At 40.0% G+C, this 19,548-nt stretch overlaps 3 protein-coding genes across 3 annotated transcripts; all 3 read right to left on the reverse strand.

The window, feature by feature from the left end:
* On the reverse strand, positions 1-756 carry LOC147148529 (apelin receptor A-like). The gene has a single exon (XM_086027349.1). The coding sequence runs from the start codon at positions 754-756 to the stop codon at positions 1-3; it is 756 nt and encodes a 251-aa protein (XP_085883475.1).
* Positions 757-3,153: 2,397 nt separating this feature from the next.
* Positions 3,154-4,288, reverse strand: LOC147148530 (apelin receptor B-like). The gene has a single exon (XM_086028659.1). It carries the CDS (start codon positions 4,253-4,255, stop codon positions 3,224-3,226), a length of 1,032 nt encoding a protein of 343 aa, XP_085884785.1. The 5' UTR covers positions 4,256-4,288; the 3' UTR covers positions 3,154-3,223.
* Positions 4,289-10,861: 6,573 nt separating this feature from the next.
* Positions 10,862-19,323, reverse strand: ndufa9a (NADH:ubiquinone oxidoreductase subunit A9a). The gene is made up of 11 exons (XM_086029513.1): positions 19,209-19,323; positions 18,282-18,458; positions 18,039-18,136; positions 16,591-16,682; positions 16,363-16,504; positions 14,326-14,428; positions 14,183-14,253; positions 12,140-12,216; positions 11,540-11,635; positions 11,212-11,278; positions 10,862-11,116 (listed from the first exon to the last, which is right to left on the reverse strand). Exons 1-11 carry the CDS (start codon positions 19,261-19,263, stop codon positions 10,946-10,948), a joined length of 1,149 nt encoding a protein of 382 aa, XP_085885639.1. The 5' UTR covers positions 19,264-19,323; the 3' UTR covers positions 10,862-10,945.
* Positions 19,324-19,548: the final 225 nt, after the last annotated feature.

A 19,548-nucleotide genomic window follows, 5' to 3' on the forward strand; every position in this document is an offset into this window, starting at 1 on the left:
CTAGGTCTTGGTGGGTGTCTGGCGGGACTTCTTGAGGCGAAGCAGGCCCAGGCACTGAGATCTGAAACGGAGGTCTAAGAAGGCGTAGAGGAATGGGTTGAGACAGCCGTTGATGCAGGCCAGGCAGCCAGTGTATGGCTGGGCCAGCAGCAGGACGCGCTCCAATGCACAGGTGGCCGAGAACAAGCCCAATCCGTAGAGGGCACCTGCGCTGTAGAACACATGGAAAGGAGTCCAGCATATGGCAAAGACCACAACCACTGTGATGATGATCTTCAAGAGTCGCCACTTTCGCCCGTCCCCTTTGCGCCGTGTGTTGAAATGGTGCATCACGGTACAGCCAATCAACCCGTAGCACACCGTCATGGCCAGGAAGGGGAGCAGAAACCCCATGGTGGACACCAACAAACTCCAGCCAGAGAACCACAGGATCTCCTGATGCCTGGTGGTCGCCACCAGGCTGAAGTCCATGACGCAATAATCGTGTTTGTTACCAAACCTGTTCCAGGAGGTGTGGAAGACGAGGGAGGGTATGGCCAGGAGGCCCGACAGCGCCCAGACGGTGGCAAGGCAGAAAGGAATGTGGCAGCAGATGCGCAGGCGGGAACTGGATTGAGAATGCACGATGGCTAGGTAGCGGTCGAAGCTCATGCAGGTGAGGAGGAAGACGCTGGCATACATGTTGAGGATCACTAAATAGCTGCTGATCTTGCACAGGGCCTCCCCGAAGGTCAAAATGTTCCACAAGTATATCATTATTCATTCAATTATTTAATTAGATTTCATATTTTGTTAAGAGTTGTTGATTGCTTTTGTCACCTTTGACATTTTTTGATTGCATTTGTCACTTTAGAATTGTTTTAATTTACCTTTGCAAATGAATGCTAATGCATTCATGAAATAAAAATGTGCAAAGCAATGACAGAAAATGCAAAACAGTAAATGAAAATGTTACTTATCTGCTAATGATGTAAATGTTTTGTCATTTAAAAAAAAAATAAAAATGTATCTAATTTTCAATATGGTTACATTTTTATCTATTCATTCATTTTCTTAGAATTTTTACATTATTTTCCAGATTATTAATAAAGTAAAAAAATGCATTTGCCAACATGACAAACTGTTGCAAGCTTCCAACACTGAATGTTTATGGTTGTGTTTAAATGGAGGTACGGTGGCTGACTGGATAGCACCAGTGGCTTCGCTGGTCTGTATTCCACATGGGTTTTGAGGTCAAAGGGGCCCGACATTGCACACACGATGATAATAATAATAATAATACTACTACTACTACTACTACTAGTAATAGTAATAATAATAATAAAGCCTATGGATATCATTTTTAATTGACCAAGAAAATTAATGATTTCTAATCCATGCAATTTTGTACCGGTAATCATGTAAACTTTAGTGTTCTGTCTGTGCCTTGAACACACCCAAAGTCTCAGTAGGGCTGTCACAGTACCAGAATTTCAGTAGTCAATACTAATACTAGTAAATTTCCACAATTCTTGATTCTCTATTCGATACCACAACTGAAAAAAAGGATGTGCTTCTATATTCATTAGGCTACTTTATTAAATTATGAAATTGGGCCTAATACTAACAACAACAATAAGTAATAACAACTGACACATCAAACTTGTTTTTAGGCTAAGCTGCACGTGAACAACTTCTCAGGAAGAAGCATGATGTAAAATGGTAAATATGCCTCCACACAAAGAGGAAGTCATGTAGTCATTGGGGACCTTTGTACCTATGGGACAAATGTCCCTATTGTATCCTTAGTGTTTTATTATTATTATACCGCCGCCTCTTTGAGCTCTAATTTGACTCCCTTAACATAATTCAAAACTCACCAAATTTTGCACACACATCAGGAATGGGTGAAATTGCGATAGCATTAAAAAACAAACAAACAAACAAACAAACAAACAAAACAAAAAAAATCTAAATTGCACTCTAGCGCCCCCTAAAAAAACAGAACGGCAAAACTGCCCATAACTCTCAGCAGGAATGTCAGAGACACATGAAACAAATACCACAACTGAAAAAAAAAAGCCCATGTGCTTCTAATATCATTAGGCTTCTATATTAAATAATATATTATGCCTAATAACAACAACAACAATAATTATAACAACTGACAAATCAAACTTGTTTTTAGGCTAAGCTGCACGTAAACAACTTCTCAGGAAGAAGCATGTTGTAAATTTTGCACACACATCGGGAATGGGTGAAATTTAATTTGGTAAAGCTAAATATCCTCGAGAACGGACTTACCGGACTACGTCACACGCAGATGCCGCACACCTGACATGTAGCCAAATACAGAAAAAATTAATAAATGAAAACAGTGTTGCATACCTTTCCGTCCCACAGACCTCAATGACATGTGTCCCATATTATTTTTATTTCACCACGCTGTATGTATGTCTGTTGTTTTTATTTGAATTTTTGTCATTTTTGTGGCTGTGTGTCAGCCTGTACAGTGCTTGTGTGTGACATGGAAATTACGTTCGTAGCACCAATTGGGCGCCGACTGGGCCCATGTGGGCCGGCCTGAAATAGTGACAGATAAAGTGACAGACTTCCGTCACTCTGACGGAACCTCAACCTCTGTGTATATATTTACAGTAGCCTATATGTGAAGACAATTCCAGGCTTATGTCTCCAAAAATGAAAATGTCGTTTTTGGTATGTGAGGAAAGAGCAAACCTTAACGGATAAAATGATGCATCATCAAGAACAAAAATAACCTAATTCCATAATATTGTATGAGAATGTTCAAAAACCAGTTCATCAGACATTACGTTTGCCCAAATTATATGAACAATACTGTATGTGGTGCTGTTGATCTGTGCTATTTGTTCTTTCAGTCACCGATTGCACAATATGAGGTGATGCTGCAGAGGCTGGTTGCTTGCTGTCGCGTTTCCCGTCCCACCCATGTATTGGAACAGGAAATATGCACATTTTATTACCTATTTTATTTATACTATTTTATAATGACATCATGGACATCATTGGATTAAAAAAGAAATTCAATATAAAGCAAGGTCCAGAGAACTGAAATGGAAAATAATTGAATAATTGAATAATTGAATAAGTAAACATTATTTTATTTTTTTTTCAACTTATCACATGCAGGTGAGGCTCAGACGGCCAATGGGCCAAAGAGTCAAGAATATGGAAGTAAGCACCGAGCATTGATGAGAGTCCTCTAGGCGCGCTGGGCCTTGGGAGATGTCTGGCGGGACTTCTTGAGGCGAAGCAGGCCCAGGCACTGTGACCTGAAACGCAGGTCTAAGAAGGCGTACAGGAAGGGGTTGAGGCAGCTGTTGATGTAGGCCAGGCAGTCGGTGTACGGGTAGGCCAGAAGCATGAAGCGCTGGAAAGTGCAGGTGGCCGGAAACAGACCCAGTTCTGAGAGGGCGTCTGCCCCGTTCAACACATGGAAAGGGGTCCAGCATGCGGCAAAGACCACAACCACCGTGGTGATGATCTTGAAGAGTCGCCACTTACGTTGGTCCCCCTTGTGCCATCTGTTGAAGTGGCGCATCACGGTACAGCCGATCAACCCGTAGCACACGATCATGGCCAGGAAGGGGAGCAGGAACCCCATGGTGCATAACAACATGCTCAACCCGGCGCTCCAAAGCCTCTCCTGCTGCTCACTTGTCACCACCAGGCCCAAGTCCATGATGCAGTAAGTGTGGTTGTCGTCCGGCAAGTTCCAGGTGGTGTGGAAGACGAGGGCGGGCGCGGCCAAGAGGCCCGACAGCATCCAGGCGGTGGCAAGGGTGATACCAATGTGTTCACGGATGCGCAGCTGGTTACGGGGCAGTGAGTGCACGATGGCCAGGTAGCGGTCGAAGCTCATGCAGGTGAGGAGGAAGACGCTGGCATACATGTTGAGGATCATTACATAGCTGTTGATCTTGCACAGGGCCACCCCGAAGGGCCAGTGGTCACCCATGGCCGCCTGCACAGCCCACAGGGGTAGTGTGACCGTGAAGGCCAGGTCAGCCAAAGCCAGGTTACCGATGTAGACGTCGGCCGCTCGCCGCTTCCCTTGCACCCGCCACACTGTGAAAATGACTACGCTGTTGCCAAACAGGCCCAAGATGAAGACGATTATGTAAAGCACCGGAATGAGCAATGGAGTCGCTGTCCACTCGGAATTGTCGCACATGATGTAGTTCTCCGTCTCCTCATATGTGTAGTTCTCGTAAGGGCTGTCGATAGGCTCCATGGCTTTCCTCTCTTAGGCCCACGGTAGAGTGTGTTGTTGCCCGTGTAATCTGCCCGCTCTTACACAACCCTCCGAGCCGTGAGGATGCACCCCACCCTCCTTCACAACGCCACCGCCCACTCCGAAAGTGGAAACACGTTCACTCATTTGTAACTTACTGATTCGTGGCAAAATACATGACATCATCGTACTATTACTATTTTCTTCACTTTTACTCACCCGAAATGGATAAGTGAATAAAGATAGCTGGATAGAGAAAAGTATGTTCTGTTATAAATGACAGTAACCACAATTTTCCACAACTATATCATTATTCACTGTGGTTTATTTAGATTTGAGATTTTGTGAAGCTGATTGATTGCATTTGTCACTTTATGATTTTTTTTTTAATGTAGCTTTGCAAATTAATTCTACTGCATGCATGAAATAAAAATGTGCAAAGCAAAGACAGAAAACAGGAAGTGAATATTTGCTAATGATAGATGTACATGGTTTGGAGACTGAGGATTTCATTGTTGCTTTCTTTCCATTAATATTATTTATTTAATATCCAGGATGGTTATATTTCTATCTATTCAAATTGACAATATTGTATATCATTTTTTTCTTAGGATTTTTACAATATTTTTCAGATTATTTATAAAGTTTAAAAAAAGCATTTACTCAACATGAGAAACTATTGCTAGCTTGCAACATGAATACAACAGAAAGACAAAGACACATTTATTACAAATTTGCACATCTTTTGGCGACATTCACACCACTTACTCTGCAATGCTGAATGCATTTTTGCCATTTCAGCATTCAAAAATATGATTGTGGTCATATTTATGTATCTTCATAACTGTGTGAAACATCCAAATAGCAAGAAGATACATTTTTGACTTGACATCCATTTGAATGTTTTCTCAAGCACAAGGTTATCCATTTGGCTTATAATTTTCATTGAACAACACGCGCACATCTACATACAGTGGGTACGTATTCAGACCCCTTGAAATGTTTCACTTTCTGAGTCATTGCAGCCATTTGCCAAAATCAAAAATGTTCATATTATTTCTCATTAATGTACAGTCAGCACCCCATGTTGACAGCAAAAGAAAAACAGAAAAGTACAAATGTTTGCTGATTTATTAAAAAAGAAAAACTGAAATATCATATGGTCTTAAGTATTCACACCCTGACACATTTTATTGAGTAGAAGCATCCCTTTTAGCTAGTACAGCCATAAGTCTTCTTGGAAATGATGCAACAAGTTTTTCACACCTGATTTGGGGATTCTCTGCTATTCTTCCTTGCAGATCCTCTCCAGATCTGTCAGGTTGGATGGTGAACGTTGATGGACAGCCATTTTCAGGTCTCTCCAGAGATGCTCAATCGGGTATAGGTCACTACACTTCGGCCCAGTCTGAGGTCCTGAGCACTCTGGAAGAGGTTTTCCTCCAGGACATCTCTGTCCTTGGCTGCATTCATCTTTCCTTCACTTGCAACCAGTTGTCCTATCCCTGCAGCTGAAAACCGTCGGGATTGTATTAGGCAGGTGATGAGCAGTGCCTGGGTTTCTCCACACATGCCGCTTAGAATGAACACAAAAAAGTTCAATCTTGGTCTCATCAGACCAAAGAATCTTATTTGTCATAGTCTGAGAGTCCTCATGTGTTTTTCGGCAAATTATGTGGGCGAGGCTTCCATTGGGCCACTCTGCCATAAAGCCGTGACCGGTGGAGGGCTGCAGTGTTGTCTTCTAACTCACTTCAGCATCTCTGCTCAGCCACAGTGATCTTTTGGTTCTTCTTTACCTATCTCACCAAGGCTCTTCTCCCGTGATTATTCAGTTTGGCTGGACGGCCAGGTCGAGAAAGAGTTGTGGTCTTCCAAACTTCTTCTATTTGAGGATTATGGAAGCCACTATGCTTTTAGGGACCCTGAGTGCTGCAGAAATACTCCCTTGCTCGGACATGGGTCACCGGGGCCCCCAACCAAAAGATTGTGGCGCTTCATTTTTTGTGGCTCAGTTTCTCGGGAGCGTGTTAGAGAAAACCCCAGACTTGCACCTGTGCATCATTGGCCACAGGATAGCAATATTTATCAAAATCTGAATATTTGCTTGACAGCACGGATAAGTGGTGAGCATGACTCCCTCACAGTTTGAGATTCATGCATCACATTCATTTCTTTCTTTGGTGTTTCAGTTGGCTGACAGGTGACTTCTGTTTCAATGGATATTTCTGATTGGGACGGCCGTGGCTAAGGAGGTCAAGCAGTCATTCATTAATCAGATGGTCGGTTGTTCGAATATTGCTCTGTCTGAGTCATGTGTTGTTGTTTCCTAGGCCAATGGCTGGGTGTGAACGTTTGCTGCCGGTCGGAGCGGCCATAGGCTCGTACTGGCAGCCACGCTTCCGTCAGTTTAACCCAGGGCAGCTGTGACTATATGAGTAGTTTACTACCACCAGAGTGTGAATGTGTGAGTAAATGAATAATGAATCTGTTGTAAAGTGCCTTTGAGTGTCCAGGAAAGCACTATATAAATCGGATGCATTATTATTGTTATTGGCTTTAAAGTAGACATTGTGTTTTTTTCTCCACTGTGGCCAACGCTTACCCCCTGTGGCGTCAGGCCGACTGTCGGCACGTCCCGCTGAAAAGATACACAGCAATGACAGACAGCAACGTTGACCATTAAGTACCTTCTGCAATTGCGTGAGGTGTAATACCCCTCCATACCATCGGCGGCGGTAGTCACTGTTCCTCATGGTTAGAAAAAAACAACTGGAAAACTATTGGCGGGGGCGGAATATAAAAATAAAAACCATGCATTCCGCTATATTTTCGCTCACAATGAACTCCCACATGAAGCAAACCTTCAAGTTCTTGACACAGTACCTAACATTGTCAACCTATGCTCTTGCACTTGTAAGAAGATTAAAGCGTCAAAGGCGGAATTCTCAAAGCTTTCCATCGTTTACTGTTTATCTGTATTCGTCACTTTCTGTTCTTGCCCCGTGCGGTAGCTAACAGCCAATCAGAATGACCAAATGTCTTACGACGCCGATTCAACATGCTGAAACGCCCACCAGACGTTTTGAGAAAACGGGAGTGAGCTGGAGTACCTGAAAATAACAACAACACAATCACAGGGAGTCACTGCCAGTGAAATGTGGTGAGGTTCATGCCCTGTGAGTTCATCCACAGTTTGTGAGCTGTACAGTCCAATGACATCGGATTGGTCCATCTAGGCCTTTCGGCCTGTTACATAATGTGTGATATGACCAAACGCAGCTAAAATGAACCACCATGAAAAAATTCAGTTGGCGGCTCCTCCTCTTACATCAAGTGATTGAGCACTGTATGAAAAAATAACCTTGTATCAGGATTTTGAAGCTGCACATGCAATAAATATACTGTATTGTATTTTTTTTTTATTGAATAAATTGCTTTTGGCAGTGATTTCCCAGTCACTAACCATGAACAGTGCATTTCGGTGACAAAGACTCTCCACGCTTTGTTTTTTAGTCTTGCTTATAATTTAAAACCCAGCATTTTATTTTTAAAAATGTGTTGAATTGCTGTTACATTTGCAACGCAGAGACATGGCAATTCAAATTTTTAGTTTTTGACCAACTAGAACAGTTAGAATAAGTAATCCTGGGCATTTCTAGCCCAAAGGATCTTGCAACCCTGATAAAAGAACAAAGATGATAAAAAAAAAAAAATAAATAAATAAATAAATGAATAAATAAACAAATGTGACATGGGACCTTTGAAAAGTTAATATTCCATTTCCTGTAACTTTTAAGTTCCGCAACAACATGAAGAATATTTCATTATCAGTCGCATATTTTGAGGAAGTTGTGTTAAATCTTCCAAGAATTTTAATGGGACAAAAGTTAGGCAAATAAGGAAGTGCACTCACTTCGGATCAAGCACGTCACTGTGAATCACTTTTCATTAGAATCATACAACCTTTACGAGGCATGGATCATGTCATTATGAGAAAGGCCAACAAATGACGAGTAGACTGGAAGGATAGCTGAATCTTACAGCAACAAGTTGGCCACCAAAACCATGACTGACAATGATGATGAATCACCAGTGACTTGAGGCTTCGGTCACCACAACAAACCCCAAACCGCTGACCTCTTTAGTTACAGTTTCTTCTCATAATTGACGCGAATTACGAGAAAAGCAAAAAATAGTTTCATGTAAAGAAGACAGGTTTTGTCTTTTAATCACAGCATAGAATGGGGCAATCATAAAATGGCAAAACAAAATTAAACCACAAAAAGAAACGCTGACTTAAGCACAGGGCCCCCGTTGGCAATATTACTTTATTTTTGTTAAAATTAGGACTCTTTTTCCGGTAAAATTATCACTTTTTCTTGTAGAATACCACATCATTACATGTTACACATCATGAATGTGTATCTTTTGACCAAGTGGTTTTGTGCCAGTGGTTCAAGGAAACAGAAGAGAATAATGACCCACACAACTAGTTTCAACCAGTTCATTTTCCTCTTTTTGAGGCTGAATGGACCTTTATGACGGTTCTTGAAGTACATCAAAGTTCACGTTTCTTTTCTTCATCTGAGAAATTAATTTTGTCAATCTGTCACAAGTAAGGGAGATTGATATAATATTTATCCATCCATCCATATGCTGTTTCCCGTCAATTGTCAGCAAAACGGGCGCCCGTAAGTGACGGACAGAAGGACCGATCCATTGGTCAGATGGAATGCCCAGCTCTGCTATTTTTACTTATTAGTTATTTTTCACTGTTACTGCACGCCCGTGATGTGAACGTTTTGTTCTTGACTAAAAGATGATTTTATGAATATTTTGTATACAATTTCTATTGAAGATTGTAGTGTTGTTTATTGCACAATATATGCTTTGAGTGACCAAAGCTAGCATATATTTTGTTATATAGGTTTGTTGAATCATTTTATACGTATTGGGAATCTAAGGCAATTAATATTCTTAATTGATTTGACACAAAATTTGGGCAAAATATTTGACTCTGACTGACTGTTGGGTTAAATCGACCAACCCATCCTGCTGGGTCAAGGTGCTTCTCCACTTCTCTGCACATTTTCAGGTTGTGTCTCTGAAACGCAGGCGGGACCAACCCTTTCATTTTGTTGTGCATATTGTGCGTCTGTGATCTGTAAACAGGCTTGTCGAGGGAAGACTACTCACTTTGCTCGTGAAAGTCGGATGAAGTTTGCAGTCGGAATCGCTAACGGACGCTCCGGATTAGAGCCGAAATGGGCAAGACGAAATCGGTCTAACAAAAAACGAGTTTTTAATTTTTTTTTCCCATACAAAAATTGTTATACGGCGTACACAATTTGAAATGATCAAAAAAACATATAAAATACAGGGAAAACTTACAAGTTGACAGGTATGAATTATTATTAATGTCCAAAGGCCCAATCTGTTTTTTTACATGTTTTATTTCTTTTTGCTATTTGGGCTTATTGGAACCTAATTAGAAGAAAAACTAAGCGTCATCTTTTAGTTTTTTGTATTGTATTGTACTGTATTTTGTATACTGTATTGTGACTGTAGTATGTAATACTCTTCTGAGACCACAAGTTGGCAGTGTAAGTGACCACATATGTGTCCAAAACACCCACAGTTCCACAGTGCACACGCTTGTGGACACAAGTGCTACAATGTGCTGTCCACATATGTGGCCACTAAGCCTTAGAAGGTTACATTTTTTTGAATTTGTGTTTCCTTTTGTGTATGTGTGTGTGTTTTTTATTTTATTGAACATTAAGAATGGCATAATTGTGGTTGTCTAAGGAAGATCTGAACTTCATATTATTCAGTTTGTCATTTTATTTGAATATACAATGTGTCGGGACAGGAGGATTGCACTCAGTGAGAGAAATATTCAGGCCCGCCCATTAGCCAGGTTCTGGCTCCGCCCCTGACTCAAATAGCAATAAGCGGGAACCAAGAGGAAAAGTGGCTAAAAAAAACCCAAAATGTTGGGAAGATTCTTGAAATAAAGAAGATAACAAAACAGTTTGCCGACAACAAAACGGAATGGTCTTACGCAACTGCACGTCTCCGATAGAGTAGGCGTTGCATAATTTAACAAAGAGCTACCCCTGCTAGTTTGTATAAACTGTGATCCCTTCGCAGGTGGTCAAAGATATACTGCCACCGGTGCACTTTCAATGACTTTATTGAACAATGGGTAAGGTTCATTCATTGAGATGTCACCATGTATATTCACATTTGCTGATTCCAATGTCACCCAACAGGCCAGACCCCGCTTTCAAAGTGAAACATTCTAGTCAGAGACGACAGAGTAGGGCATGAAGATAATGGTCCTCAAATAGCGGTGACGTCCCGTAGTTTTTTCTATGACAGAAACGCAGTTAAATGAGAGTGACAGACTGTCGACTGACGGACCGGCGAAATAGTGATGGACTGGCGAAATTTACTGGCACGCCCCACCACTGGATGTGACCATATGCAAATGATCATTGCTTCTTTATATTGTTTTGACTCTCTTTTTAATCTGTACCACTATAAGTGGCTTAAATCATCATCAGTGAAATGTGAAAAAAACTAAAACAACAACAATACTTGAAGTCTAAGATGCATTTTTTATTTACATAATAAATTGAGTTAAAGCATTCTGAAGTGACGTTGAGCCACTGATTCAGTACTTTAGTAATTGACGGTCTTCGCTGGCTTGGTTGCATCCAGGTCAGCTTCCAGGAAACGGAATCGGCGATGACGACGCAGAATCTCAATCGCCCTTTGCTCTACGGTGGAGGGACTGATACCAAGATCCTCTAGACCAGGAAGTCCTGGGTATTTCATGTCAGTTAAGTGAAACTGAAAAAAAAAAAAAAATCCTCAAGCTAAACACTGATGAACTGCAGTGAGCTGTAATTCTTACTTTAAACTTATAACAAAGTCTTCTTTCTTACCCTTTCTATTTTATCTGGGGTTGTCCAGGGTTCAAATGGGTTCAATGCAAAAAACTGAGCAGCCAGGCTGAAAGGACAAACGGAAGCACATAAGGGGATTCATACAGATCTTCAGGGCAGTATAAACGTTAACAGCTGCCAATTCATCTGCTTGGGGTGCCCTCAAGAGGCTTGTCAGGGGAACATTCAAAAGAGAGTCATCACTCCACTAAACTGTGTTAATTTGGATACAAACAACTGTGAAAATAAAAAGCTTGAAAAAAAAAGTTAGCATCCGATTCTCAACTTGAAGTGTACCCGATGAGGGCCAATCATGTTCAACACTTACTGAAAGAGTGGCCGGGGGAGTGGATAGGGCACAAAGGGTCTATGAGCAACGGCGTATATGTACTCCACCATGTCATGGAGCAGGTACCGGTTGGGACTACAAAACAGGAAAAAAAACCAAAACGCTGCATCACATCTCGATGTCAATTGGATGTTCAAGTTTGTAAGAAAAAACAATAAAGCCACTACACATGCTAATCTCATGTTGCTAAGGGATCCAAATGTAACAAAACATCTGTTGAACATCAATGGAAACTACATTAAACGCAGTAATGCACACAATGTTTAACAAATACTGCAAAGTGTCCCTAAAGTCACACCAAGCAGTTTTATCATTTATTCAACTGACATATAAACAATTGAAGATGTTAATACGATTTCCAACATTTGTAATGCATAGGTTGAAACTGAATGCAAGTTCAAGCAAGTGTCTATGTGTCCAGACGTCAGGGACACGAGAGACATCCTGTATAATGGCATAGTCCAAAATGAATATTATTATCTTTGTAAACCTTTGATGCAGATCTTGCATTGGAGCCTGCTAGGCTGTGCTGGTGTACCTAATGATTTGTCCCGTGAGCGCAAAGACTTGGTCACCTACCCGACTAGTGCGTACGTCTTGCCATTGGCCTCTGGGTCTTTGACCGCGCTGATGATGGCCTTTGCCACGTCGACAACCTGATGAAGAAGAGGACGATCTTTTTGGCAACAGACTGGAATACAGTGGCACCTTGAGTTACGTGTTTATTTTGTTCCGTGAGCATGCTCATAACTCAATAGGGCTAAGGACCGACATTCAAAAAAAAAACATCAAAATGTATGCTGTCTGCTAAAAATACTTTTTTTGTCACCCTCTGCCACTTGACTGTCTGTCTTTGCAGTCTCAACTGCCTCATCAAGATTTTCAGGCTTGCCCATAACCTCAACACTGGTCATCCTTCTGTGAATCTAGTGACTAAATAATCACATTCTCACTTTTGACCTCTTACGAATTCCATTTTAACCTTACATATGTCGCTGTCTTGTGAAAAACACTTATGACCAATTTTGGAAAATGTTTTAATTTTCACGTTGATAGGTTGTCTATAACGAGGAAACACCATTCACGTAAAAATAAGAAATTGAAAAAAAAAAAAATGGACATAAGTGTTTTCAGTGACGATATACGACATTAAATTTATGAAAACCATACACTAAAAAGCAAAGAAATGATTTCAAAACTTACCTCTTATCTCATCATGCTTCTCTTATTATTTTTATTCAATGAGTCCAGTTCAGATATCTTTCCATTTACCACTTTCACTATTTACCAAACAAGACATTATTCACTGTTAGGGCTGCCAAGATTAATTGACTAATCACAACTACGTCCACGTTCAAAATAGTCAACAATTAATTTAATAGTTGACGAGTCATTGATTTATGTATTTATTTTGCGCTTTGGTTTCTTCTCAAAAATGCCTTGTCTCCCGCTTATATGTACCGCTGTCTGTCTGTCTTATTGTCTTCATTATTAAATTTTACATACCTTAAAGAATTCCAGATGTAAACTAATGATGACGATTATAAGAGCAGTTGCGATATGATTTACATATGATCCGATTAGTAGACGAATCGTGATTAAAGTTGTTGATTAGTCGGCTAGAAAAATAATTATTTGTGGCAGCCCTATTTACTATGAGAACATTTTGTCCGAAGTATATAGTAAAATCATATAATAATGCATGAATAAATGTCTCCATAATAATTTACCTATGGCAAAACTATTTTGGTGTATACTGACAATAAACAATGAGTGCTTAATTTCCTTTTATGTCCACTAGGTAGCACAGGTAATTTGAAAATAAAATTCCTCTAATTTAAGTACGTGCTATATTTTCAAAATAAATGCAGATATCACTTGTACCATTAAAATGATAGAGTTTGTTTTGTTAGCATACGGTAAATACATATTTCCAATTTAAAAAAATGATCACATGCCTTTGGATAGACCGTTGCCATGGCTCTTCACCGTGCAAATTGAAAGCGTCAGGATTTGTTTATCAACATCCAGTCATTAACCAGCAGTATTTACATCACACTAACTCAGCATAATTGATTGGTTTAGAGATGCAAATATGTCATGAGAGCAGGCTGCTCTGCACTACACAGCAAAAGCGTGCGTAACTGACGTAATAATTCAACGACGCGGGTATCTGACGTGACAATCGTGCGACACAGCGAATCGATAATGGCATTCATTGCCAACACTGTCAATGTTTGATTTTAAGATAAGTGGACAGTAGTCTCTCCATTTATGTTGGTCCCGACATGACATTCCGAGGTGGACGTACAATGAACTGGTTTGCACAGCGGTGTAAGAATATGGTGTGATGTGGCGCAAGAAGGCATGTTCAGTTAGTGCTGCACTTACTGTTTTTCATTTGATTGTTTTATAGTTGGAAATGTTTTTCATACAAATGGTTACTACAATTATGACTTTACTATTGTGTTAGCGCAGCTTAGTGAGAGCCCCCAGCACATTCAGACGAATATGGGATACATAGCCGCTTTAATTTACACTTTCCTTTGTCCTATGTAAGCAAACAAGTCCATGTGGTAAAAGCAGAGATTGAGTTTGTGACGAAGGAAAACGTCATCTTACGTGAACCGGCTGCTTGACAGTTTTCTTCCCGAGGCTGATGAGCGGAACGGCGTTGCCAAACCAACGCATGTCTGAAGGAATGATTATAATAGTGAGATAAGCTTTGATTTGCACTTTGCTGTTGACACACATCTCAGTCTTACTTGCGTAGTAGTTGAAGAACCTGTCTTCCCTCCCAAACATCTCCGAAGGCTTCATGATGATGGCGTCAGGAAACTCATCTCTCACCGCTGTCTCCCCCACAGCCTGAGACACACAATAGAGCACAGGTGTCATACGTACATATATACATACAGTATATTCCTGTACATGCAGTACATACATAAACGAAGGCCGACGCATGGCCTTCTATGTATTCAAACTTCCATAATTCAGTGCCAGTAGCACTTAAAAGGATTCTGACAGTTGAGGAGAACAATTCAAAGTGTTATCTTCAAAAAGAGACCAAAACTATTCCGATACTCCAAATGGTTCAAGTACCGCATTCAATTTACTTTGGTGCACCTTTCGTTCAGGTAAAACTGCCAGGTGGCATGGCAAAGGGCTACAGATTTCAGTGTTTTAATAATTTACTAAATTAAGAGCTCTTTATTGTTAGTGTATTTTTTTATTCTGGTGTAATTTCTTAGAATATCACCAAAATGGTTCGCTTTTATTTCGTTTTTGCAAAAAATGTACCATTTACTTGTCATCTTTTCAAAATAAACATATTTAAAAAAAACAAAAAAAAACCAATTTTTTTGTACCGAAAATATACCGAACCGAAGTTTCCTAAAAACCGAACTGAACCGAAATGTGATTTAGCGTACCGTTATACCCGTAGTATATACACATACATTAGGGGTGTAACGGTACACGTGGGTGCATTAATACGTTTGGGTATGGCACGTTCGCTTCGGTCCACTTGCGTTCGGTTAGGTCCACTTACTATAGCGCGAGATTACGCACGGTGCAACGAATTGGGATATCTGCGTTGTGGTCGGATTTGTGTTTCGCTGAGTTGTGATGTTTCCGAGGTTCATGAATGCATCGTACGGCTAGTGAGAGGAGCAATATATATACACACACACACACACACCCACACACACACACACCCACACACATATATATATATACACATACATACATACTAGGGATGTTTTCTTGCCTAACAAGAAAATCCAGATTATTTTCTCTCAAACCCGATTTTACAATTACGATTTCTTTGTAAAATAAAAAAAGAAATATTTAGGATGTCTTTTATTTAAACTTAATTTTTCTCTTTCTTTGAACTCAAAATGCCAATTTAACTTAATACACACAGAACAATCCATTGGGATCAACAGCATTTTACTTACACAATAGATTTCAGATCTGTTCTTAATTAAACCAATAATGAAAGAAGAGCGTGCATAGACCATCTGAAACGAAATCATCAACATAAGAGAAGGTAGACAGTCAAGTCTGTAAACCAAACAGTCTGTTAGCAAGTCATTTTGCCAACCGGCTAGTGACTAGCCTTTCACCTTTCTCCCTGGTCTTACTTAAACATAAATCAATGATTAGTGCAAAATTGTCACTCAATAATACAATGCACTGTCAACCTGAAATACAGATGCATAGTCCGGTTGGACCAGAGGTCCGCGGTAGAGGAGGAAAAAAAAGGGACGACTTTCAGACGTTGAGTTACTTGCTCACGGGTTGTATTGTACATGCGGGACACACATTGCACTGCAGATCTATATTTGCCCGGTTTATTAACCAAACGCTCACTTGCCTGAGCAAATAGCAGAATCGCCGGTAGCCATGGATGGTGTTGTAGTTTTTCCGGTATGCGCGCTCGGAGGAAGCGTAAATGCAGAGGAAACTACGGTGGCTCAGATACACCAAAGATAGCAAAATCGAACGTGCCGATTTGAACGTTTTCAACATCTTTTTATCCAGAAAATTCGGTTTCGGTTGAAATTCGCTTAATCGAGCAGCCCTAATATATACCAAACCCTGATCTTAAAACCAGGCTATGTACACATGTGATTTTGTTTTGCGTACTGTCACACGCCCACAACGATTGTGCTGTACATTTATATGGTTTCACCATTATAACCAATAATGACAATAATGAGTTTGGCTCATCTGCAAAAGAGCGATCAGGAAATGCACGCACTTATGCACAAGCAATTATCTCACAGCATGTTTCCTACCTTGTTCCTCAGGTATTTGGAAGAGCTGCGGATGTCAGCATTGAGGTGAGACATGTGGACGAACTTAGTGATGCCAGCCTCTCTGGTTGCCTTGGCGATCTGCTGCGGGATGTTCACAAAGACATCCTCAAATCGGTAGTTCCTTCACACAAAGATGCAAGCAAAAATTCAATAAATGCCAGTATTCAATGTTTACTTGGTTGGGAATTGTGTCAGGTCAATTCATACCTTGTTTCCCACTCTTTTCCCACAAGATTGATGACTACGTTGGAGTGCTCCAAAGCTCGTTTGATGGAGTCTTTGTTCCTGGCATCCCACTCCTGAAGCAGAATTCCACATAAAGTCAATGGGCCTCATTTACTAATAAATGTGTTCGAATGTTCATATTAGGCCTGTTCGACATATCGATTTTCTTGAATGAATTACATCTTTTTGTTGCGGACGGTTTAAAAATAATACTAAAATTGAGTTTTCCCTGCATGCACTGCAAGCGTATTAGTTCACTACACTTACACTGTATGACCATTGAATGAAGGTTAATGACGATACTGATTTGGGGTGGCGTGTTCCACAAATCAACATTTACAGTACGCTGTTGGAGTGGCAACTTTGCACATTACACTATATTACAGAACCAGTTATTTGTTTTTCTTATTCTAAATTGGTAAAAAATATATAGGATAATTTTCAACACTGAAAGATATGACATACTTAATATTGTGAAACATTGTTCAGCCATTTTTCATAGTTGCGTTGATCTTTTATTAACTCATTCAGTGCCAGGCATTTTCAGACCCTCTTTTAACCTAACATTTTAAATAATATAAATAAGTTCCTGGAATTGAATGACTGGACCGAAAAAGACAAATACGTCCTTGGCAGTGAATGACTTAAAGGCTCAGTATTATATGTTAAAACAAAATTACCTAAATTGATCCTTTTTTCTTCAAGTCCTTATTTTCAATAGTAAAAAAAAAAAAAAAAAAAAAAAAAAAAATCATACTAATATCGTGATATATTTTTCAGTCATATCACCCAGCCCTAGTTTGTAATGTGCGCACAAGTTGAGTTTAAACGCAAAATCACTGTCAGATTCAGTTAATTCATCCCGAATTTAAATTAGAGAATGCTGTTCACAAAACACACAGAAAAAATCCATTACGAAGCAATCAACAAACAAACACTACAAATGTTGAAGTTAAAATAGATATCAAGGGATAAATATAGCAAACCAAAGATGACTTTTTAGTTTATGAAATTTATGCCAGTGGACAAGCAGGCCAGCAGTGACGTGTGCCTAAAGGACTTTTTTTTATGGTCGTTTGTTAACTGTAAATTTGTGTTGTTGTTGTTCTGGATTAGGGTAAATGTGAGAAGTGCCCTTTTCATGCTTATTCAGGACATAAGTCAACTCATCAGCAAATTCTCAATTTAAGTTATTAATATTAAAATTATTATTCTCATTATATTGTGCTGTTCTAAATTTGTTTGCAGAATATTCACAAAGTCAAGTACAAAGATATTAATGAATCACACATTTGTGCGCAACACATGCATACGTACGCACAAACTGGTGCATACACATGGTTAGTAAATGAGGCCCAATGTGAGGTCTCTGAGGATTTTATTATCTTGGTGGGGTGGAAAATCATTGAACTCCTATGCAACTTACACACCATAAAAATGATTTGTCCGAGGTCCCCCATAGGCTTGAAATACATGGTGTCATACTGATCACAGCGATGAGGGACTATGACCTGAGATCCAATCCGACCTGCAAACAAATAACACACCAAATCAATTCTGTGTAATTGTCAGAAAAGACCAACCGATTTAGTACAAGGAACGAACAATGCACGTTTACATTGTTATGTTCTGTTTGCATTGAAGGAAGTGACCCGATTTTCCTTTTTACTCACCCAGCCGATTGACCACATACCGCCCCAGGAAGCCTGTTGCACCGAACACTGTAGCGGCGATGCCACTGGACGATGAACGGCCTCCCTTCCCTTTGGGGATGACAGCATGATGCAGTTTCCTCTGCTGAACTGGACCCAAGCAAGAGGCTGACAATGCAGCGGCGGGACAGCAACCCTCTGATTGGAGAGAGATACAATACACTTGAGATGCCAGCTATGATGTACACATCGTAAATTGTAGGGTCCAATTTAAGTGGCATTAACTTTTTTGTTTTGTTTTGTTTTAAATCATATAGCTTAGTCTGCAAGTAATGCGTTATAAATAATAAATTGAAACGTTTAAATAACATTCTAGGTAGGCTTAATTATTTGTTTTATTTATATGTATATGCTGTTCTGAACTTTGGGTTACATTTGATTCAAAAATCATTGCCTGACATGGGTTTAAGTCCTTATCAGACAATAATGCATTTGAAGGGCATTTTTAAAGGTTTGTATACCAAAACCTCAGTATGTAAACTATTTCTTCGTAGTTCCAGCCAGTCCTGTCGCTGCAAATTTGTATCGCAGACAGACACACGCCTTGACAACTCTTGACATCGTGTAATTAAAGTTCATTTCACACACACGAACGCATACAAACTTCTGAGCGATTAAACCGTTTTCGTAATGTCATAGTTCTTGACACATTACTTGAAGTGAGACTAGTGTCCTTATGTTCTGTCAGGGAGCTACTGAAACAAAACAGCTAACGTTAGCATCTAGTTAGCGTTAGCCGGCGGTCCTGTAGCCAAGAAGATATGCAAGGTCATTCAACGCGCGCTCGTGTTTGCAGTAACGAGCCTGTGCGAAGCCGGTGTATTAATCATATCTAAAATTTACAAAACCACAAAGACACACACTAAGTACTATTTTGACGTGACTCACTCGTAATCTTTGGAAGGACACTCGCAGGACGGCCAACCAGCACAAGGGTCGCCATCTTTTCGTCTACGGCATTCAATGAGGACCAAAATGAATTGGCTTGGAAGGTAAGATATGGTCACTTTGACACAACACCGGTAGTTTATGACACTTGCTTAAATTTGCACACATATTTTTCTCCCTGAAAAATGTTTAAAACAAAGTTGAAGAACGATCCCGAAGGATAGCTGCACAGTTGTTTGCTAACATTGACATAGTACAGTTAGAAATGCCCTTATTTTTTTTTACGAAAGCAAGGTTTTTTTTATACCATATGTACACTCTTATTTTCGATTAATTTAAT

This window comes from Filicampus tigris, chromosome 4 (genome assembly GCF_054856515.1).
Source record: "Filicampus tigris isolate MCC_2025a chromosome 4, RoL_Ftig_1.0, whole genome shotgun sequence".
Taxonomy (NCBI): Eukaryota; Metazoa; Chordata; class Actinopteri; order Syngnathiformes; family Syngnathidae; genus Filicampus; species Filicampus tigris.